Source organism: Babylonia areolata, chromosome 14, assembly GCF_041734735.1.
Source record: "Babylonia areolata isolate BAREFJ2019XMU chromosome 14, ASM4173473v1, whole genome shotgun sequence".
NCBI lineage: Eukaryota > Metazoa > Mollusca > Gastropoda > Neogastropoda > Buccinidae > Babylonia > Babylonia areolata.
In genome coordinates, this window is record NC_134889.1 from 23,395,113 (window position 1) to 23,413,174 (window position 18,062).

The window sequence follows — 18,062 nt, forward strand, 5'->3', positions numbered from 1 at the left end:
ATACGTATATATATATATATATGATAGTCAGTCGTGTCCGACTATGACCATCAGAACAGCAGAGGAGGCAACTGCTGTTCTGACTATTTGGGCTAGAATTTGATTATAGTGAAGAGTGTCTTGCCCAAGTACATCACCACTCGCTCGGCCAAGAGGGTTTTAGGACAGTCGGTGTTGGGATGGTTCCCAAAGGCCAACTAGCCCACAAGGCTGCAGCGCTAAGAGCCAGTGCAATTTTGCCTCCTAGTTTGAGAGTCATAGTCCTTCACAAAAGACTAAGCTGTAAATGGTTTCCCATTGACTGGAGAAACCATTGATAATACAGTTCTCACTTTGCTGTTGGCCCAAATGTAAACTTATGTCAATCTGTGATATAAGCCGAGTGGGTACGTACACAAATATTATATGCATGCACTCAAGGCTTGACTAAGCGTGTTAGGTTAAGCTGCTGGTCAGGCATCTGCCTAGCAGATGTGGTGTAGCATATGTGGATTTGTCCGAAGGCAGTGACGCCTCCTTGAGAAACTGAAACTGAGACTGAAACTGAAACTTGCACTGTTTCAGTGCGGCCCATCTCCCAGGTGTTCCCGGCAGAGCAGACCTTCGTGCTGGGCTCCACCCGCAACTTCTCGTGTCAGGGAGGGGGACACCCCATGCCTCGCTTCCTCTGGCAGCGAGAGAAGCGCGTCATGATCCCCAGCCAGCGAATCAGCATCCAGGGGGGACAGCTGTCCATCCGTGACCTCCGACGATCTGACGAGGGAACCTACGAGTGTGTCGCCACCAACATTGCAGGGGAGGACTACTCTTATGGGCGGCTGATTTTTACTGGTTAGTTGTTAGGTGTTTTTCTGTTGTTTGGTGTTTTTTCTGAGGAGGTTGGATTTTGAGGTTGTCTTTGTTTGTTAATGCTTTTTTGCTTTTGTTTTTTGTTTTGTTATGTTAAATTGACCCCCCGAAAACAGAGTATGGCTGCCAAGATGGCGGGGTAAAAACCGTCATACAAGTAAAAGCCCACTCGTGTACATATGAGTGAATGTGGGAGTTGCAGCCCATAAACAAAGAAGTAGTTGTTTTATTGGAAATGGGTCTGTACGCATCTATTTTTAGTGGGTTTTAAAAAAATTTTTTTTTATACATTGTAAATAGGTCTGTGTGGTGGTTGTGTTCGTTGATGACAACTGATAGTGAGAATTTATTGTTAGAGACAGGAATTGTTATGACTAAAGAAAGGTTTGAGTCGTAATTACCAAGCTGTTTGCCTTTACCTTCCTTGTGCGGAGCACTTGTGGAGCACTCGGTCAGCGGTGATGGAAAGCAAACACAATTGAATGGAGGCAGGTTTGCCTGTTGATCCCTTGAGGCTGATAGTTTTCCCTTGACTAGTAATGAGCTGACAAACCTGATCAGCCTTTTTGAACTGTCCTTTCTTGTTGATCCATTTGTTCTGTTAATGGATGGTAGTATGCATTTTGTTTATGTTGTTGTCTTTTAGCAGGAAAATATGGTATGTATGGAAAACAGTTCTTTTCTTGTTGGTGGCGGGAAAAGTGTAATGTATATATACCAGCAATACCAGTTATCCCTGGATTATCTCGTTTGGAAACTGCCAGGGAATTGAACGGAATGCTTTTGTTCTATGAAGTACAGTGTTATTATTTGATTTTAGTATTGTGATGTTTTTCTGGTACATGTTATTACTTTGATTTAAAATCAACAAACAAACAACAAAAATGACGTTCAAACTATGATCTTCATTCCCTTTACAGAGAAGTGTAACTCCTTCATATTACAGCAGGACTGTGGTATGTACAAGAAACTGAATGGATATTACCATGTGATGATGATGGTATAAATTCATAAATAGTGCTTATATTCGGTCAGAGAACAAATTAAGAGCTTTACAGACACAGAGTCATCTGCACAACAGGCTGCCAACCTGGGCGCTCATCATTTGTTTCCTGTGTCATTCAGTCAGGTTTCAGTCACACGTGTACACACACACACACACACATACATACACAAACACATGTAACATTTTATGTGTATGACTGTTTTGTTTATTTACCCCGCCATGTAGGCAGCCATACTCCATTTTCAAGGGTGTACATGCATGCTGGGTATGTTCTTGTTTCCATGTAGCCCACCAAACGCCGACATGGATCACAGGATCTTTAACATGAGTATTTGATCTTCTGCATGCATATATATACACACAAGCAAGTGCCACCAACTGTGTGCTTGCAGAGGGTCCAAAGATTCGGGAGTATGAGCGTAAAGTGCTGGTGGCTGTGGGCGATCAGGCCAGACTGCGCTGTATAGCTGAGGGCATTCCTAAACCCAACATCACCTGGTACCGCTCCGACAGAATGGTGAGTGCTGGGAACGCTGGTTTTGGAGGGAAGCAAGGAAGGGTGCTGTGCAAGTGCTATCAATGGTGTATTGTGGTTTCTGATTATAAGTAATTTTTTTTTGTCTTGCTCACTGTTCAAAGCTAAAAATGTCATCGAAACCAAATTGTATTGTGAAACTGGATTTAGATCAAGTGTAAGGAGCAGTAATCTCCAATACAAATCTGAGGTAAATTCAGATGGAACAGCTGAACAAAAAAGAGAGTTTGTCCACAGCTTTCGACAGTGATACAACCTACAGAAACAGTGGGGGTATATTAATCACAGTAATTGTTGACATTGAAAAGATATTATTGAATTGTAAATTTCTGTACCTTTGTATTGATGATAGACCAGTCTTGGATCTTGAAAGGTCAAGTTTTTGATACTCCTCCTGCTGCCGTTGCTGATACTTCTTGTGCATGAGTTAACGAATTATTATGTCACTACTTCTTTTACCACTACTGCTGTTTTTTCTGCTGCTGTCGCTGTTACTTCTTGTGCAGGAGTTAATGAATTATTATGTTACTACTTCTTTTACCACTACTGCTGTTTTTTTCTGCTGCTGTCGCTGATACTTCTGTTCAGTCTTTAGATGAATTTAAAGGCATGATTAACTGAACTGCGAGTTTAAAGATGCATTCACCACACAAATCCTAATTGTCTTTCGCTAATTCTCACTGACATGAGACACCACTTGGTGAATGATGCAGTGTTCACCAGTGATGAAGTTTGGAGGCCTGGTTTGGGCATGGTGTTGTGTCCTTGGGGAAAGGCAGTTTATCAGTTTTCCTCACTCCACCCAGGTGTGAATGAGTACCTGACTTTAGTCAGGGGAGGTTAACCCTTTGAGCCCTGAGTTTCTGAGCAATTTTAACCCTTCTGCCTGAGCTCCTGAGCCAAAATTTGCAAATGATTGGTATTTAATGTGTCATGGCAGATATGAAAAGAGTGCCCTGACCACCATTTTACCGGTGGTAGAGAAAAATGACACAATGCCTAGCCACTGGTTGAGTGGTGCGTAAACACTTGTGTTGTGTTTTGCTATTGGTTGACTTTGAAATCGATCTTTTTTATCCAAAGCACATGCACAAAACACAGTGAAAAGGTGCAGTCATGTTGGTACTACGTTCGCTGGTGTCAGAATATTACGGTTTTTCTGATTGGCTCTTCAATATAAGTCAACCAATAGCAAAATATGACACAAGTGTTTACGCACTGCTCAACCGGTGGCTAGGCATTATGTCATTTTTCTCTACCACCGGTAAAGCGGTGGTCAGGGCTCAAAGGGTTAAAACAGCAGAGGGAGAGGATTATTAGGCCCCACCTTCCTGTTGTGAACCCAACACATGGTGGATATGAACTTGCTACCTTGATGGCCTGGCTATTGATTTTTTTTTTTTTTTTTTTTTTTTTTAAACCTTTCTAATGGACAGTTAGGCCCAACGCTCAGTTTATATCACAGATTGGCATAACCTTACAGTTTGGCCAACCGCAAAGTGAGACCTGCATGATCAGTGGTTTCTCCATTGCAGTGGGAAGTCATTTACAGCGTTGTCTTTTGTGAAGGACTATGACTCTCAAACAGGAGGCAAGATTTGCACTGGCTCTTAGTGCTGCATCCTTGGGGGCTAGTTGGCCTTTGGGGAACCATCCCAACACCAACTGTCCTAAAACCCTCTTGGCCATGAGAGTGGGGATGCAACTTGGGCAAGACACTCTCCACTAGAATCAAATTCAAGCCTAGATAGTCGGGACAGCAGTTGCCTTCTCTGCTGTTGTGATGGTCATAGTCAGGCACGACTGACTGTTATACATACATTAGGCTGTAAATGGCTGAGGGGTTTATTGACCTTTTTAACAGGCGGAAAAGAGCTATTGGGTGTTTGATTTTTCTAATGACCTGTCTGCCCACAGCTAAAGAGCTGTTGGGTGTTTGATGTTTCTAATGACCTGTCTGCCCACAGCTAAAGAGCTGTTGGGTGTTTGATGTTTCTAATGACTTGTCTGCCCACAGCTAAAGAGCTATTGGGTGTTTGATGTTTCTAATGACCTGTCTGCCCACAGCTAAAGAGCTATTGGGTGTTTGATGTTTCTAATGACCTGTCTGCCCACAGCTAAAGAGCTGTTGGGTGTTTGATGTTTCTAATGACCTGTCTGCCCACAGCTAAAGAGCTGTTGGGTGTTTGATGTTTCTAATGACCTGTCTGCCCACAGCTAAAGAGCTGTTGGGTGTTTGATGTTTCTAATGACCTGTCTGCCCACAGCTAAAGAGCTGTTGGGTGTTTGATGTTTCTAATGACCTGTCTGCCCACAGCTAAAGAGCTATTGGGTGTTTGATGTTTCTAATGACCTGTCTGCCCACAGCTAAAGAGCTGTTGGGTGTTTGATGTTTCTAATGACCTGTCTGCCCACAGCTAAAGAGCTGTTGGGTGTTTGATGTTTCTAATGACCTGTCTGCCCACAGCTAAAGAGCTGTTGGGTGTTTGATGTTTCTAATGACCTTTCTGCCCACAGCTAAAGAGCTGTTGGGTGTTTGATGTTTCTAATGACTTGTCTGCCCACAGCTAAAGAGCTATTGGGTGTTTGATGTTTCTGATGACCTTTCTGCCCACAGCTAAAGAGCTGTTGGGTGTTCGATGTTTCTAATGACCTGTCTGCCCACAGCTAAAGAGCTATTGGGTGTTTGATGTTTCTAATGACCTGTCTGCCCACAGCTAAAGAGCTATTGGGTGTTTGACGTTTCTAATGACCTTTCTGCCCACAGCTAAAGAGCTGTTGGGTGTTTGATGTTTCTAATGACCTGTCTGCCCACAGCTAAAGAGCTGTTGGGTGTTTGATGTTTCTAATGACCTGTCTGCCCACAGCTAAAGAGCTGTTGGGTGTTTGATGTTTCTAATGACTTGTCTGCCCACAGCTAAAGAGCTATAGGGTGTTTGACGTTTCTAATGACCTGTCTGCCCACAGCTAAAGAGCTATTGGGTGTTTGATGTTTCTAATGACCTTTCTGCCCACAGCTAAAGAGCTGTTGGGTGTTTGATGTTTCTAATGACCTGTCTGCCCACAGCTAAAGAGCTGTTGGGTGTTTGATGTTTCTAATGACCTGTCTGCCCACAGCTAAAGAGCTATTGGGTGTTTGATGTTTCTAATGACCTGTCTGCCCACAGCTAAAGAGCTGTTGGGTGTTTGATGTTTCTAATGACCTGTCTGCCCACAGCTAAAGAGCTATAGGGTGTTTGATGTTTCTAATGAACCTTTCTGCCCACAGCTGCAGACTGCTTACAATGTGGAAGTTCATCCCAGCGGAGAACTGTTGATCAACAACGTACAAGATCTGGATGCTGGGTTGTACAAGTGTGTGGCCACAAACGATGCTGGCAGTGATTCAGCTACTGTCAGTCTGGAAGTGGGATGTAAGGCTGTGGTTCATTGGTTGCTCATTTTTTTTGTCAAGCTATGTTTTGTTTTGATTGGTTGGTTGTCATGTTGGGGAAGTCCAGGGGCACAGCATCTGTGGAGATAATGGGCAGAAACTTTTTTTTTTACCATATTTTAGATGGGAGAGTGAAAAGTATCTGCTTTCTGTTGGGTTATAACTTTGTCAGCACAAAACAGTTTCATTCAAAATAATGCAGTGCCTCACAATACAACACAGTATAGTACAACACAAAATGATAATGTCGCATAATACAAAACAATGCATCGACAAACAAAATGGTACTACACAACACAATAACATAACATTACACAACACAATGTATCGCATTGCACAACAATGTAACACAACACACTGCATTGCAATGCAGTGTAGTGAAACACAGCTCAAGATATCACAACACAACATTACATTACATATCATAGTGTAGTGCTATACAATACAGAGTTATGCAATACAGTACAAAAAACAACAAAAAAAAAAGAAAAAGAAAAAAAAAGAAACAAACTGTATTAAGCTGTTGTAAAAGTTAATCCATTCTAAGAAACATTTAGTCCATTTTATACTGATGCACCTGTTTACAGCCCAGAAACATTAAAAAAAACTCTGTCATAGTTTGTGAGTGCAGTGGAACAGTGTTTCAGCAAAGCTTGAGTCTATGTGTGTATGTATGACCCCATCTATTTCGAAAGAAGGTAAAGTAATTACTGTGTCTCCTGCTGGTGTCCCCTTCTTCCAGTACCCCCAGAGCTTGAGTCTGTATATATATCTAAGAATGATAATAATGATGATGATTATAATGATAATAATAATAGTAATAACGATAATGATATTAAAATGCAGGCTTATATAGCACAGTACCCACCGGTCTTAGATGGGGCTCACCACACTTTACAATAAAATATACACATTCAAGACAAAGTGACGTAAAATTATGTACAAAGTCAACATAGTCTCACATGAAATACACACATTCAAGACTGAGTGACGTAAAACTATGAACAAAGTCAACATAGTCTCACATGACGTTGGCTAAAACATACATATGTAAGACTATGTGACATAGAAATATGTAAATCAACACAGGCACCATCACAGTCTCAAATCACACAGGCACAAATCACAGCAAAACAAAGCACATCACATCCACAACAGTAAAAAATAAACCAAGGAACCAGGCATCACAAAAAACCAACTCCAAAAATCATCACAGATGCATACAGATCAACACAAAGAGCACATCCAGCAACAAAAATCACAGCAAGCATATGCAGATGGAAAAGTTTCAGTGAGAAAAGTACAGTTTGAAAAGATACATTTTGAGTGCTCTCTTGAATGTGGGTGTTGGGGTGTGATGGAGGTGTGAGGGTAGTGAATTCCCCTGTTTAAGGTTTATATGACCCCATCTATCTGAAAAGAAGGTAAAAGAAATTCAGTGCGTCTCCTGGTGCCCCCTGTCTTCCAGCCCCCCCACAGATCGTGGAGCCACCGGTGAATGTGGGCATTGAGATCGAGGGCAACGGCACCCTCCCCTGCAGTGCCGTGGGCTCCCCCCCACCCAAGATCAGCTGGAGACGGGGCGACGGCCGCCCTCTAGCCACCAATGGAAAGTTCCAGCAGCATCCCATTGGAGAGCTGACCATTTCAGGTGAGACACAGACTGGCTGGTGGTTGGTGGTGATGGGAGAGGAGGGAATACGTTTTGAGTATTCTGCCTTTCTGTCTTATTCTCTGGAGAGCGGACCATTTCAGGTGAAACAGACGTTGTTCCTGAGGTCCAGCAAGGTTCTCAATTCTGCTCCGTACATGTTCATTGGTCCTGAGAGAGAGAGGGAGATGGAGAGAGAGAGAGAGAGAGAATGTGTGTGTGTGGGTGTGTGTGTGTGTGTTGAGAACCTTGCTGGACCTCAGGAACCTCTCCTTTCAACTGTGAAGAGACGCAAGCTGATATGGTTTGGACACAACACTGGACACACCAGCTTGTCCAAAACAATCATGCAAGGCACCATCGAGGGCAGGAGAAGAAGAGGAAGACAGCGGAAGAACTGGCATGAGAACATCAAACAATGGACCGGACTCCACACGCGTGAGCTGCTGCCAGCGGCTGCCGACAGAGACAGATGGAGAAGGGAAGTTGCGTCTGCGGTCCTCAGGCTTCCCCCAACGACTACTTTGTAGTTATGGGCCTGAGGTTGAGGAGATGTTGTTGTTGGCACCCCCTTTTCTTTTGCTTTTCCTTCCAAAGACTTGTCTCCCACCTCTGCCCTTTCCTTATTATCTTACAGAGAGAGAGAAAGAGAGAGAATGGGGAGTGACTGAGAGAAAAAGAGAGAGAGACTGTCTGCAGATGACTTTTCTCTTCATTTTCAGACATCAGTGTGGAGGACGAGGGTCTGTACACATGCGTGGCCCAGAATCCCTTTGGCAAGAATGAAGCGTCCGCTTTCGTCACAGTCACCGGTATAGGTAAGTCACCGAGGAACATCTTGACAGCAGAACAAAGTGTATTCCTTCTCATCTGCATCTGTGGTTTGTGTGTGTGTGTGTGTGTGCGTGTGTGTGTGTGCGTGTGTGCGCACATAATTTTGGACCTGTACAAACATTACAAGAATCTTGTGTGAGTATGGGAGTTTGTGTCTGTACACATGCGCATATGTACACACTTGTGTGCGCACATACATTCTTGCAAATATACACATACACACATACCTACACTTGCAAATACTGATACATGTATGCTTATCTACACACATTTGCTTGGGCACACACACATTTACTAACAGACAGACAAAGCACAAACACATATACATTCGTGTGCACTTGTGGATACATTCACCTCATCACAACCACATGTACACAGGACCACCAAAACAAATGCTGATAGACATGTACACAGACATTTGCACACAGGTGCACTCAGTAGACTTAAATGCACACATCTACACTCAAACATCATACATGATAATAAATGGATGCATCCTGTGATCTCCATATAAACACATCAATTATCAGTATTGTGTTATTGTTACCATTATTGTTATTATCATCATCAGTACCCACCAAAACGGAGTATGGCTGCCTACATGGCTGGAAAAAAAAAAACACGGTCATACATGAAAAAGCCCACTCGTGTATACATACAAGTGAATGTGGGAGTTACAGCCCACAAACGAAGAAGGAGGTCATCATCATCAGTATTATACCTATTATTCTTATTTTTATTAGTGTTAATATTGTTCTTATTATGATTATCATCATCATCACTATCATTATTTGCATTACCATGATCATTATTATTAATATTTACGGGGTTTTTTTTGTTTTACTTCATACAGAGATGTGTATATCTATATGTATACATCCAGATACTTAATCTTGACTGACTCTGGTTTCAGTTCGCCCACTGATCTCCTACAACTTCCCCTTCATCAAGGTCATCGCCGGGGAAACTGCAGAGCTGGAGTGTAACGTGCTGCTGGGAAAACCCAGACCGCGCCTGACGTGGCAGCGCAAAGGGCAGCAACTGCGGCAGTCCCAGCGTGTGCGACTGCAGTCCCCTGGGCGGCTCGTGATCTCGGACGCTCGCGAGGAAGACGACGGCGAGTACATGTGTGTGGCGAGCAACATTGGAGGCAACGCCACCTACATCCTCAATTTGGATGTGTTGGGTGAGTCGTGGGTGACTGTGTAAGGAGGGGCGTGACGCTGTGGGAAGTAGAGAAAATTGAGACATTGTGTTCGGGAGGGGAGGGTGAGATTTTGTGGCCGTTTTATGATGAATGTAATAATAGTAATTAAAAAAAAAAGAAAAAAAAGAGAGAAATGATGATGATGATGATAAATACTACTACTAATAATAATCATTATCATATATATATATATATATATGTGTGTGTGTGTGTGTGTGTGTGTGTGTGTATATATATATATATATATATATATGACTAAATGTTAGCTTGTGGAAAAAAAATCAAAGTTCACATCCAGCTTTTACACACATGCATGACTCTGAAACAAAGGGATGCAAGACAGCACATGAATGCATGTAGAAAGATAGCTAGGTAAGCTATGGACAGACAAATAGAGGGTATGGGCAGCTATTTTAAAAAGAGTTCTAGGGAGAAAAGAGATTTCCAGGGAATCCAGACAAACAGGTTTTTTAAATGGATACAGTATAGGGCTGGGTTACGCAGGCAATCTCAGCAGGGTTAAGTTTGTCTAATGTAAAGAATTTTCTTAGAATTAGCATCGAGTTGGGGAAGTTCCTAGGGTACCTTGAACCTAACCTTTTCACACTGATCTGTAAATCGCAGCCTTACCTTTACTGCTTATGACACAAGCTCAAGACTCAACCCACCAATGTCTTCTCTCCCCCCCCCCCCCCCCCCCGCCCCCTCCATCCCCCCAAAACCCCCAGTACAGTGCCCCCAAAATAAAGCCTGTCGCAGGACTTAACCTAACCTTTTCATACTTAACTGTAAAACTTGTAACCTTACCTCAACTAGTTGTTCATGACACAAACTCAAGACTCAAACCACCAATGTCTTAACCCACAAATGTCTTCCCCACCCCCACCCTTAAAAAAGTGCCCCCCAAATAAAGCCTGTCGCAGGTCTTAACCTAACCTTTTCATACTTAACTGTAAAACTCGTAGCTTACCTTTACTGTTCACGACACAAACTCAAGACTCAACCCACCAATGTCTTAACCCACAAATGTCTCCCCCTCCCCCACCACCCTTAAAACAGTGCCCCCCAAATAAAGCCTGTTGCAGGACTTTACCTAACCAATTAATACTTAACTGTAAAACTCGTAGCCTTGCCTTTACTGTTCACAACACAAACTCAAGACTCAACCCACCAATGTCTTAACCCACAAATGTCTTCTCCCCACCCTCCCCCCAAGCCTTAGAACAGTACCCCCCAAATAAAGCCTGTTGCAGGACTTAACCTAACCTTTTCATACTTAACTGTAAAACTCGTAGCCTTACCTTTACTGTTCACGACACAAACTCAAGACTCAACCCACCAATGTCTTAACCCACAAATATCTTCCCCCTACCCCCCTCCCCCACCCTTAAAACAGTGCCCCTGAAATAAAGCCTGTTGCAGGACTTAACCTAACCTTTTCATACTTAACTGTAAAACTCGTAGCCTTACCTCTACTGTTCACGACACAAACTCAAGACTTAACCCACCAATGTCTTAACCCACAAATGTTTCCCCCCCCACCCCACCCACCCTCACGACACAAACTCAAGACTCAACCCACCAATATTTCGCCGCTCCCCTTGCAGTGCCCCCCAAACTCAGCCTGTCGCGGGACTCGGACCGGCGCCGGAACTTCACGGTGGTGCAAGGCCGCAGGGTGGTGCTCCCCTGCAGCATTGAGGGGGACCCTCCCCCCAGCTACTCCTGGTTCAAGGACGGCAGCCCCATCTCCCCCGTGGACGTCCACTACTTTGTGCGGCAGGACGGCAGTCTGGAGATCTTCTCGGCTGACGTTCAGGACACGGCGGCCTACAAGTGTGTGGCCTCCAACGTGGCCGGAGAGGTGGAGAAGGACATGTTCCTGTTTGTACAAGGTGAGGTGGTGGTGGTGGTGGTGGTGGTGTTATTTGTTGTGTGGGTGGGTGTGGGCAGAGGTTTGTGGGGAGTGGAGAGGGGTGGGGTTGGTGTGTGTGTGGGGGTGGGTGAGGGCTGGGGGGTGTGGAGAGGGGGTTGGAGGGGGAGGGGATTGTGGTTGTTGGTGTGTGTGTGTGGAGGTTGTGGGGATTGGAGAGGAGTGGTGTTTGTGTTGGGGGGGGTGGGGGAGTGGGGGCGGAGGGGATTGTGGTGTAGGTGTGTGGGTGTGTGTGGAGGGAGTGGAGAGGGAGGGCATTGTGGTGTTGGTGTGTGTGGAGGGAGTGGAGAGGGAGGGCATTGTGGTGTTGGTGTGTGGGGGGGGAGTGGAGAGGGAGGGCATTGTGGTGTTGGTGTGTGTGGGGGTGGGGGGGGAGTGGAGAGGGAGGGCATTGTGGTGTTGGTGTGTGTGGGGTGGGGGGGGAGTGGAGAGGGAGGGCATTGTGGTGTTGGTGTGTGTGGGGAGTGGAGAGGGAGGGCATTGTGGTGTTGGTGTGTGTGGGGGTTGGGGGCGGGAGGTTGTGGGGAGTGGAGAGGGGTGGAGTTGTAGTGTTGTGTTTGTGTGGGTGGGTGGGGTGGGGATTGTGGGGAGTGGAGAGGGGGTGGGGTGTGGTGTGGTGTTGTGTTTGTGTGGGTGGGGTATAAGGGGGTGGGATTGTGGACAGGGGTGGGGGTGGGGGTGGGGTGGGGTGGGATTGTAGAGAGTGGAAAGGGATGAGGTGTGGTGTAGGTGTGTGTGGGGGGTGGACAGGGATTTTGGTGTGTACCCTGGGTGTGGTGGTTGGGATGGGATTGCAGGGAGTGGAAAGGGATGAGGTGTGGTGTAGGTGTTAGTGTGTGGGTAGGGGGGTGAGGGTGTGGGGAGTCAAGAGGGGCTGGGGTGGGGTTTGTGTGTGTGTGTGTGTGTGTGTGTGTGTGTTGTTGGTTGGAGGTTGGGATGTGGTGGTGTGATTGTTTGTGTTGTGTGTGTTGGAATGTATTTGTATGTTGTAAAGTATGTGTGTGTGTGTGTGTGTGTGTGTGTGAATGAGTTTGTGCAAGGTGAGGCTTAGTGTCAGTGGTGGTGCTGTATGCTAGTTGTGTGTATTTGTTGGAGGGTGGATTTATTGGTTGGAGTGTGTGTAAGTTTATTGGTTATATGTGTTGCTTTGTATATATATATATATATCCCCTCAACTTTCTCTTCTCCTAATCTCTTTCTCTTCTTGTTTTCCCCCCTATCCCCTCAACCCCTTTCTCTGTCATTCTTTCTCTTGTTCCCTCCATCCGTGCCTACTTTCAGGCTATAGAATGAATCCACTGAAGAATGATGACGTTCATCGACGGGCGCAATAGCCAAGTGGTTAAAGCGTTGGACTGTCAATCTGAGGGTCCCGGGTTCGAATCACGGTGGCGGTGCCTTGTGGGTAAAGGGTGGAGATTTTTACGATCTCCCAGGTCAACATATGTGCAGACCTGCTAGTGCCTGAACCCCCTTCGTGTGTATATGCAAGCAGAAGATCAAATACGCATTTTAAAGATCCTGTAATCCATGTCAGCGTTCGGTGGGTTATGGAAACAAGAACACACCCAGCATGCACACCCCCGAAAACGGAGTATGGCTGCCTACATGGCGGGTTAAAAACGGTCATACACGTAAAAGCCCACTCGTGTGCATACGAGTGAATGCAGAAGAAGAAGAAGAAGGTGACGTTCATCTCAACTTGTTTTCTCTCATTTTGTTTATCCTCCCTCCCCCCTCCCCCCTCCAGTCACGACGTCTCTTCTCATCATTTTTTACCAGATCTGGTGGAGCATTCTGACACAAAATTAAGTCAAACCCCTTTCTCCTCTCTCCTCTCTGCTTTTTGACTCGCTTGTGTAAACAAAGTGAGTCTATGTTTTAACCCCGTGTTTGGTTGTCTGTGTGTGTGTGTGTCCGTGTGTCTGTGTGTCCGTGGTAAACTTTAACATTGACATTTTCTCTGCAAATACTTCGTCAGGTGACACCAGATTTGGCATAAAAATAGGAAAAATTCAGTTCTTTCCAGTCATCTTGTTTAAAACAATATTGCACCTCTGGGATGGGCACAAAAAAATTAAAAAAAGAAGCCTGATTGTATGCAAACTGCATTTACTGTTATATTTATATTTTTTGTATTCTCTAAACTTGGCACTTTGACCTCTTATTCTGACACAACAACAAGAGAAGTCATTATTATCATTTTTTGTTCAAACAGGAACTTCTTTTGCTAAGCATGGAATTTTTATTTTTTATGCAAATGTTTTGGTGCAGAGGGTAAAAAAAGGGAAATTACTCTGTAATTAATGCTAGGGGACTTAATTTATCACAAGTGAGTCTTGAAGGCCATGCCTCTCTTGTTTTCTTTTTTGCTTTCAGTTGGACCCCAGCTGGAAGGCCCCGAGGAAGAAAAATTCGAAGTGATGCAAGGGGAGAGCATCCTGCTGCCCTGTGAGATATCGGGGACCCCACGGCCCACGGTGCAGTGGCGCCAGAACTTCTCTCCCTTTAACCCGCAGGCTGCGCGGTTCCAGTTCCACGAAACAGGCCTGTACATTCAGAACGCTCAGGTGGACGACAAGGCCATTTACGAGTGTGTGGCGTCCAACACTGCGGGCAACGTGACCAAAGTGATCACACTGATTGTGTACAGTGAGTGGACAGTGTTGGATGTCTGGTGTGTGCTCAACGTACATTGTGTACAGTGAGTGGACAGTGTTGGATGTCTTGGTGTGTGCTCAACGTACATTGTGTACAGTGAGTGGACAGTGTTGGATGTCTTGGTGTGTGCTCAACGTACATTGTGGACAGTATTGGATGTCTTGGTGTGTGCTCAATATACATTGTGTACAGTGAGTGGACAGTGTTGGATGTCTGGTGTGTGCTCAATGTACATTGTGTACAGTGAGTGGACAGTGTTGGATGTCTTGGTGTGTGCTCAACGTACATTGTGTACAGTGAGTGGACAGTGTTGGATGTCTTGGTGTGTGCTCAACGTACATTGTGTGCAGTGAGTGGACAGTGTTGGATGTCTTGGTGTGTGCTCAATGTACATTGTGTACAGTGAGTGGACAGTGTTGGATGTCTTGGTGTGTGCTCAATGTACATTGTGTACAGTGAGTGGACAGTGTTGGATGTCTTGGTGTGTGCTCAACGTACATTGTGTACAGTGAGTGGACAGTGTTGGATGTCTTGGTGTGTGCTCAATGTACATTGTGTACAGTGAGTGGACAGTGTTGGATGACTTGGTGTGTGCTCAACGTAAATTGTGTACAGTGAGTGGACAGTGTTGGATGTCTTGGTGTGTGCTCAACGTACATTGTGTACAGTGAGTGGACAGTGATGGATGTCTTGGTGTGTGCTCAACGTACATTGTGTACAGTGAGTGGACAGTGTTGGATGTCTTGGTGTGTGCTCAACGTACATTGTGTACAGTGAGTGGACAGTGTTGGATGTCTTGGTGTGTGCTCAACGTACATTGTGTACAGTGAGTGGACTGTGTTGGATGTCTCGGTGTGTGCTCAACGTACATTGTGTACAGTGAGTGGACAGTGTTGGATGTCTGGTGTGTGCTCAACGTACATTGTGTACAGTGAGTGGACTGTGTTGGATGTCTTGGTGTGTGCTCAACGTACATTGTGTACAGTGAGTGGACAGTGTTGGATGTCTTGGTGTGTGCTCAATGTACATTGTGTACAGTGAGTGGACAGTGTTGGATGTCCTGGTGTGTGCTCAACGTACATTGTGTACAGTGAGTGGACAGTGTTGGATGTCTTGGTGTGTGCTCAACGTACATTGTGTACAGTGAGTGGACAGTGTTGGATGTCTCGGTGTGTGCTCAACGTACATTGTGTACAGTGAGTGGACAGTGTTGGATGTCTTGGTGTGTGCTCAACGTACATTGTGTACAGTGAGTGGACTGTGTTGGATGTCTCGGTGTGTGCTCAACGTACATTGTGTACAGTGAGTGGACAGTGTTGGATGTCTGGTGTGTGCTCAACGTACATTGTGTACAGTGAGTGGACAGTGTTGGATGTCTTAGTGTGTGCTCAACGTACATTGTGTACAGTGAGTGGACAGTGTTGGATGTCTTGGTGTGTGCTCAATGTACATTGTGTACAGTGAGTGGACAGTGTTGGATGTCTGGTGTGTGCTCAATGTACATTGTGTACAGTGAGTGGACAGTGTTGGATGTCTTGGTGTGTGCTCAACGTACATTGTGTACAGTGAGTGGACAGTGTTGGATGTCTTGGTGTGTGCTCAATGTACATTGTGTACAGTGAGTGGACAGTGTTGGATGTCTTGGTGTGTGCTCAACGTAAATTGTGTACAGTGAGTGGACAGTGTTGGATGTCTTGGTGTGTGCTCAACGTACATTGTGTACAGTGAGTGGACAGTGATGGATGTCTTGGTGTGTGCTCAACGTACATTGTGTACAGTGAGTGGACAGTGTTGGATGTCTTAGTGTGTGCTCAACGTGCATTGTGTACAGTGAGTGGACAGTGTTGGATGTCTTAGTGTGTGCTCAACGTACATTGTGTACAGTGAGTGGACTGTATTGGATGTCTTGGTGTGTGCTCGGCGTAAATTGTACATTGTGACTGAGAATGCAATGTGTTTTTTGTTTGTTTCTTGTTTCTGCGTTAGACTCTGTGTGAATGTGAACATCAGTGCGTTTTTTTCTTCTCTGTATGTATTGTATTTTAATTATATTGTATTGTATTGATATGCATTACTCTTTTGTCACAACAGATTTCTCTGTCAGAAATTCGGGCTGCTCTCCCCAGAGAGATCCCATCACTATAGTGAGAGCACCAGCCCTTTTCTTTTTCTGCCTGCAGCTGCGTTTGTTTTCCTGTTGATGGGTGCAATAGCCGAATGGCTTAAGCATTGGAAATTTAGGGTCCTGGGTTCGAATCTTGGTAACGGCACCTGGTGGGTAAAGGGTGGAGATTTTTCCCATCTCCCAGATCTGCTAGTGCCTGAAACCCCCTTCGTGTGTATACGCAAGCAGAAGATCAAATACGCATTTTAAAGATCCTGTAATCCATGTCAGCGTTTGGTGGGTTATGGAAACAAGAACATATCAGCATGCGCGCCCCCGAAAACAGAGTGTGGCTGCCTACAAGGTGGGGTAAAAACGGTCATACACGTAAAAGCCCAGTTGTGTACATACGAGTGAACATGGAAGTTGCAGCCCACAAATGCAGAAGTAGTTTTCCTATCAAAGTGGATTTAAAAAAATTTTTTTTTTTTACATAATTTTGCCATGGACAACCCATCGTTGCTGTGGGTTATGAGGTAAATGCATGCTGCACACAGAACCTGGGATTATTGTCTCATCTGAGTGACTAGTGTCCAGACCACCTCATAAGGCCAAGTTTAGGGGGATTAAATGACTGCCAAGTGTTGGATGAGTGCAGATGCATTCACATATCCTGGAAGCACCATCGACAACGGGGAGGCTGGGCGGTGTATGTGTTCATATGCAGATACCAAAGCAAGAGCAAGGAGTGGCAAGTCCAGAGCAGTCTTATACAGCTCAAGAACATCTGGAGCCACTGAATGCTGTCAAAACGAACTAAAATCCGGCTCTTCATTTGAAACGTGAAGTCAGTGCTTCTGTATAGTGTTGAGACACGGAGGACGATGAAGACAACACTGAACGAAATGCAGACCTTCATTAGCAGATGTCTGAGCAGAATTCTTCAGATTCTCTGGCAAGAGAAAATCGGCAACATTGACCAGTGGAAGAAGACACAACTGTCAGCCGAAAGTGACATTGGAAGAAGATGGGTTTGGATCATGTACATGCTACAAAAGCAAGGGTCAAGCATCGCCACACAGGCCCTGCCATGGAACCCCCCAAAGGGAAGAAAAAGAGATGCTGACCAAGAAGCACATGGCAAAGAGACCTTCAGGCAGACACACCAAGAAGATGGGTCTTACCTGGAGCCAGATAGAGGCAAAGACACAGCATCGGTGACTGGGTTTCTCTTGCTGACAGGCTATATCCCAGCAGGGGAGCACGAATGACGGTTGTGTGTGTCACTCTCTTCTCTCTCTGTCAGAATGTGTGTGATGGTGGACATCGGTGTTCACATGTCTCTTGCTCTTTTCTGTGTGTGAAATGTTTGGTAACTGCCTGTGAAATGTTGGGTAACTGTCCGTGAAATGTTTGGTAACTGTTCGTGCCAGTTGTACATGTTGGTGTCTTCATCCTGTCCGTTGACTTCTGTCATAGATTACGCTGTCCTTTTTCCTTTGAGACTTAGTAGCTCTATTGTTTGAGTGGTATGCTTTTTTTTGTAATGGTTTCTGCAGTCACTGGGTCATCAAAGTATGAGATTTACCATTCATGAAGTGATGTACACTAACACATGAACACATTCAGACATACCGGCCCCGGCGCCCCACCCACCCCTTCAGTCGACCCACACACTGCAGCCCAACTCCAAATCCCCAGAAACCCAACTTTTCTCTCTTCGGAAGGAAAACAAGTATGAGATTTATCTAATCATGAAGGGAGGTACGCTAACACATGTACACATTCAGACATATTCCCCCCACACCCCAACCCCCAACCCCCCCAACACACACCACAAACCAACTCC

General features: G+C 45.1%; 1 protein-coding gene across 2 annotated transcripts in view; it reads left to right on the plus strand.

The window, feature by feature from the left end:
- The window catches only part of LOC143289929 (hemicentin-1-like), a 226,991-nt gene that overhangs the window by 87,929 nt on the left and 121,000 nt on the right, over window positions 1–18,062 (plus strand). For both annotated transcript variants that reach the window (XM_076599184.1, XM_076599186.1), the window contains exons 12-19: window positions 565–831; window positions 2,248–2,372; window positions 5,659–5,803; window positions 7,292–7,474; window positions 8,197–8,292; window positions 9,222–9,494; window positions 11,123–11,410; window positions 13,828–14,100. In XM_076599184.1, the coding sequence (XP_076455299.1) occupies window positions 565–831; window positions 2,248–2,372; window positions 5,659–5,803; window positions 7,292–7,474; window positions 8,197–8,292; window positions 9,222–9,494; window positions 11,123–11,410; window positions 13,828–14,100 (1,650 nt within the window). The remainder of the gene's footprint in view (window positions 1–564; window positions 832–2,247; window positions 2,373–5,658; window positions 5,804–7,291; window positions 7,475–8,196; window positions 8,293–9,221; window positions 9,495–11,122; window positions 11,411–13,827; window positions 14,101–18,062) is intronic.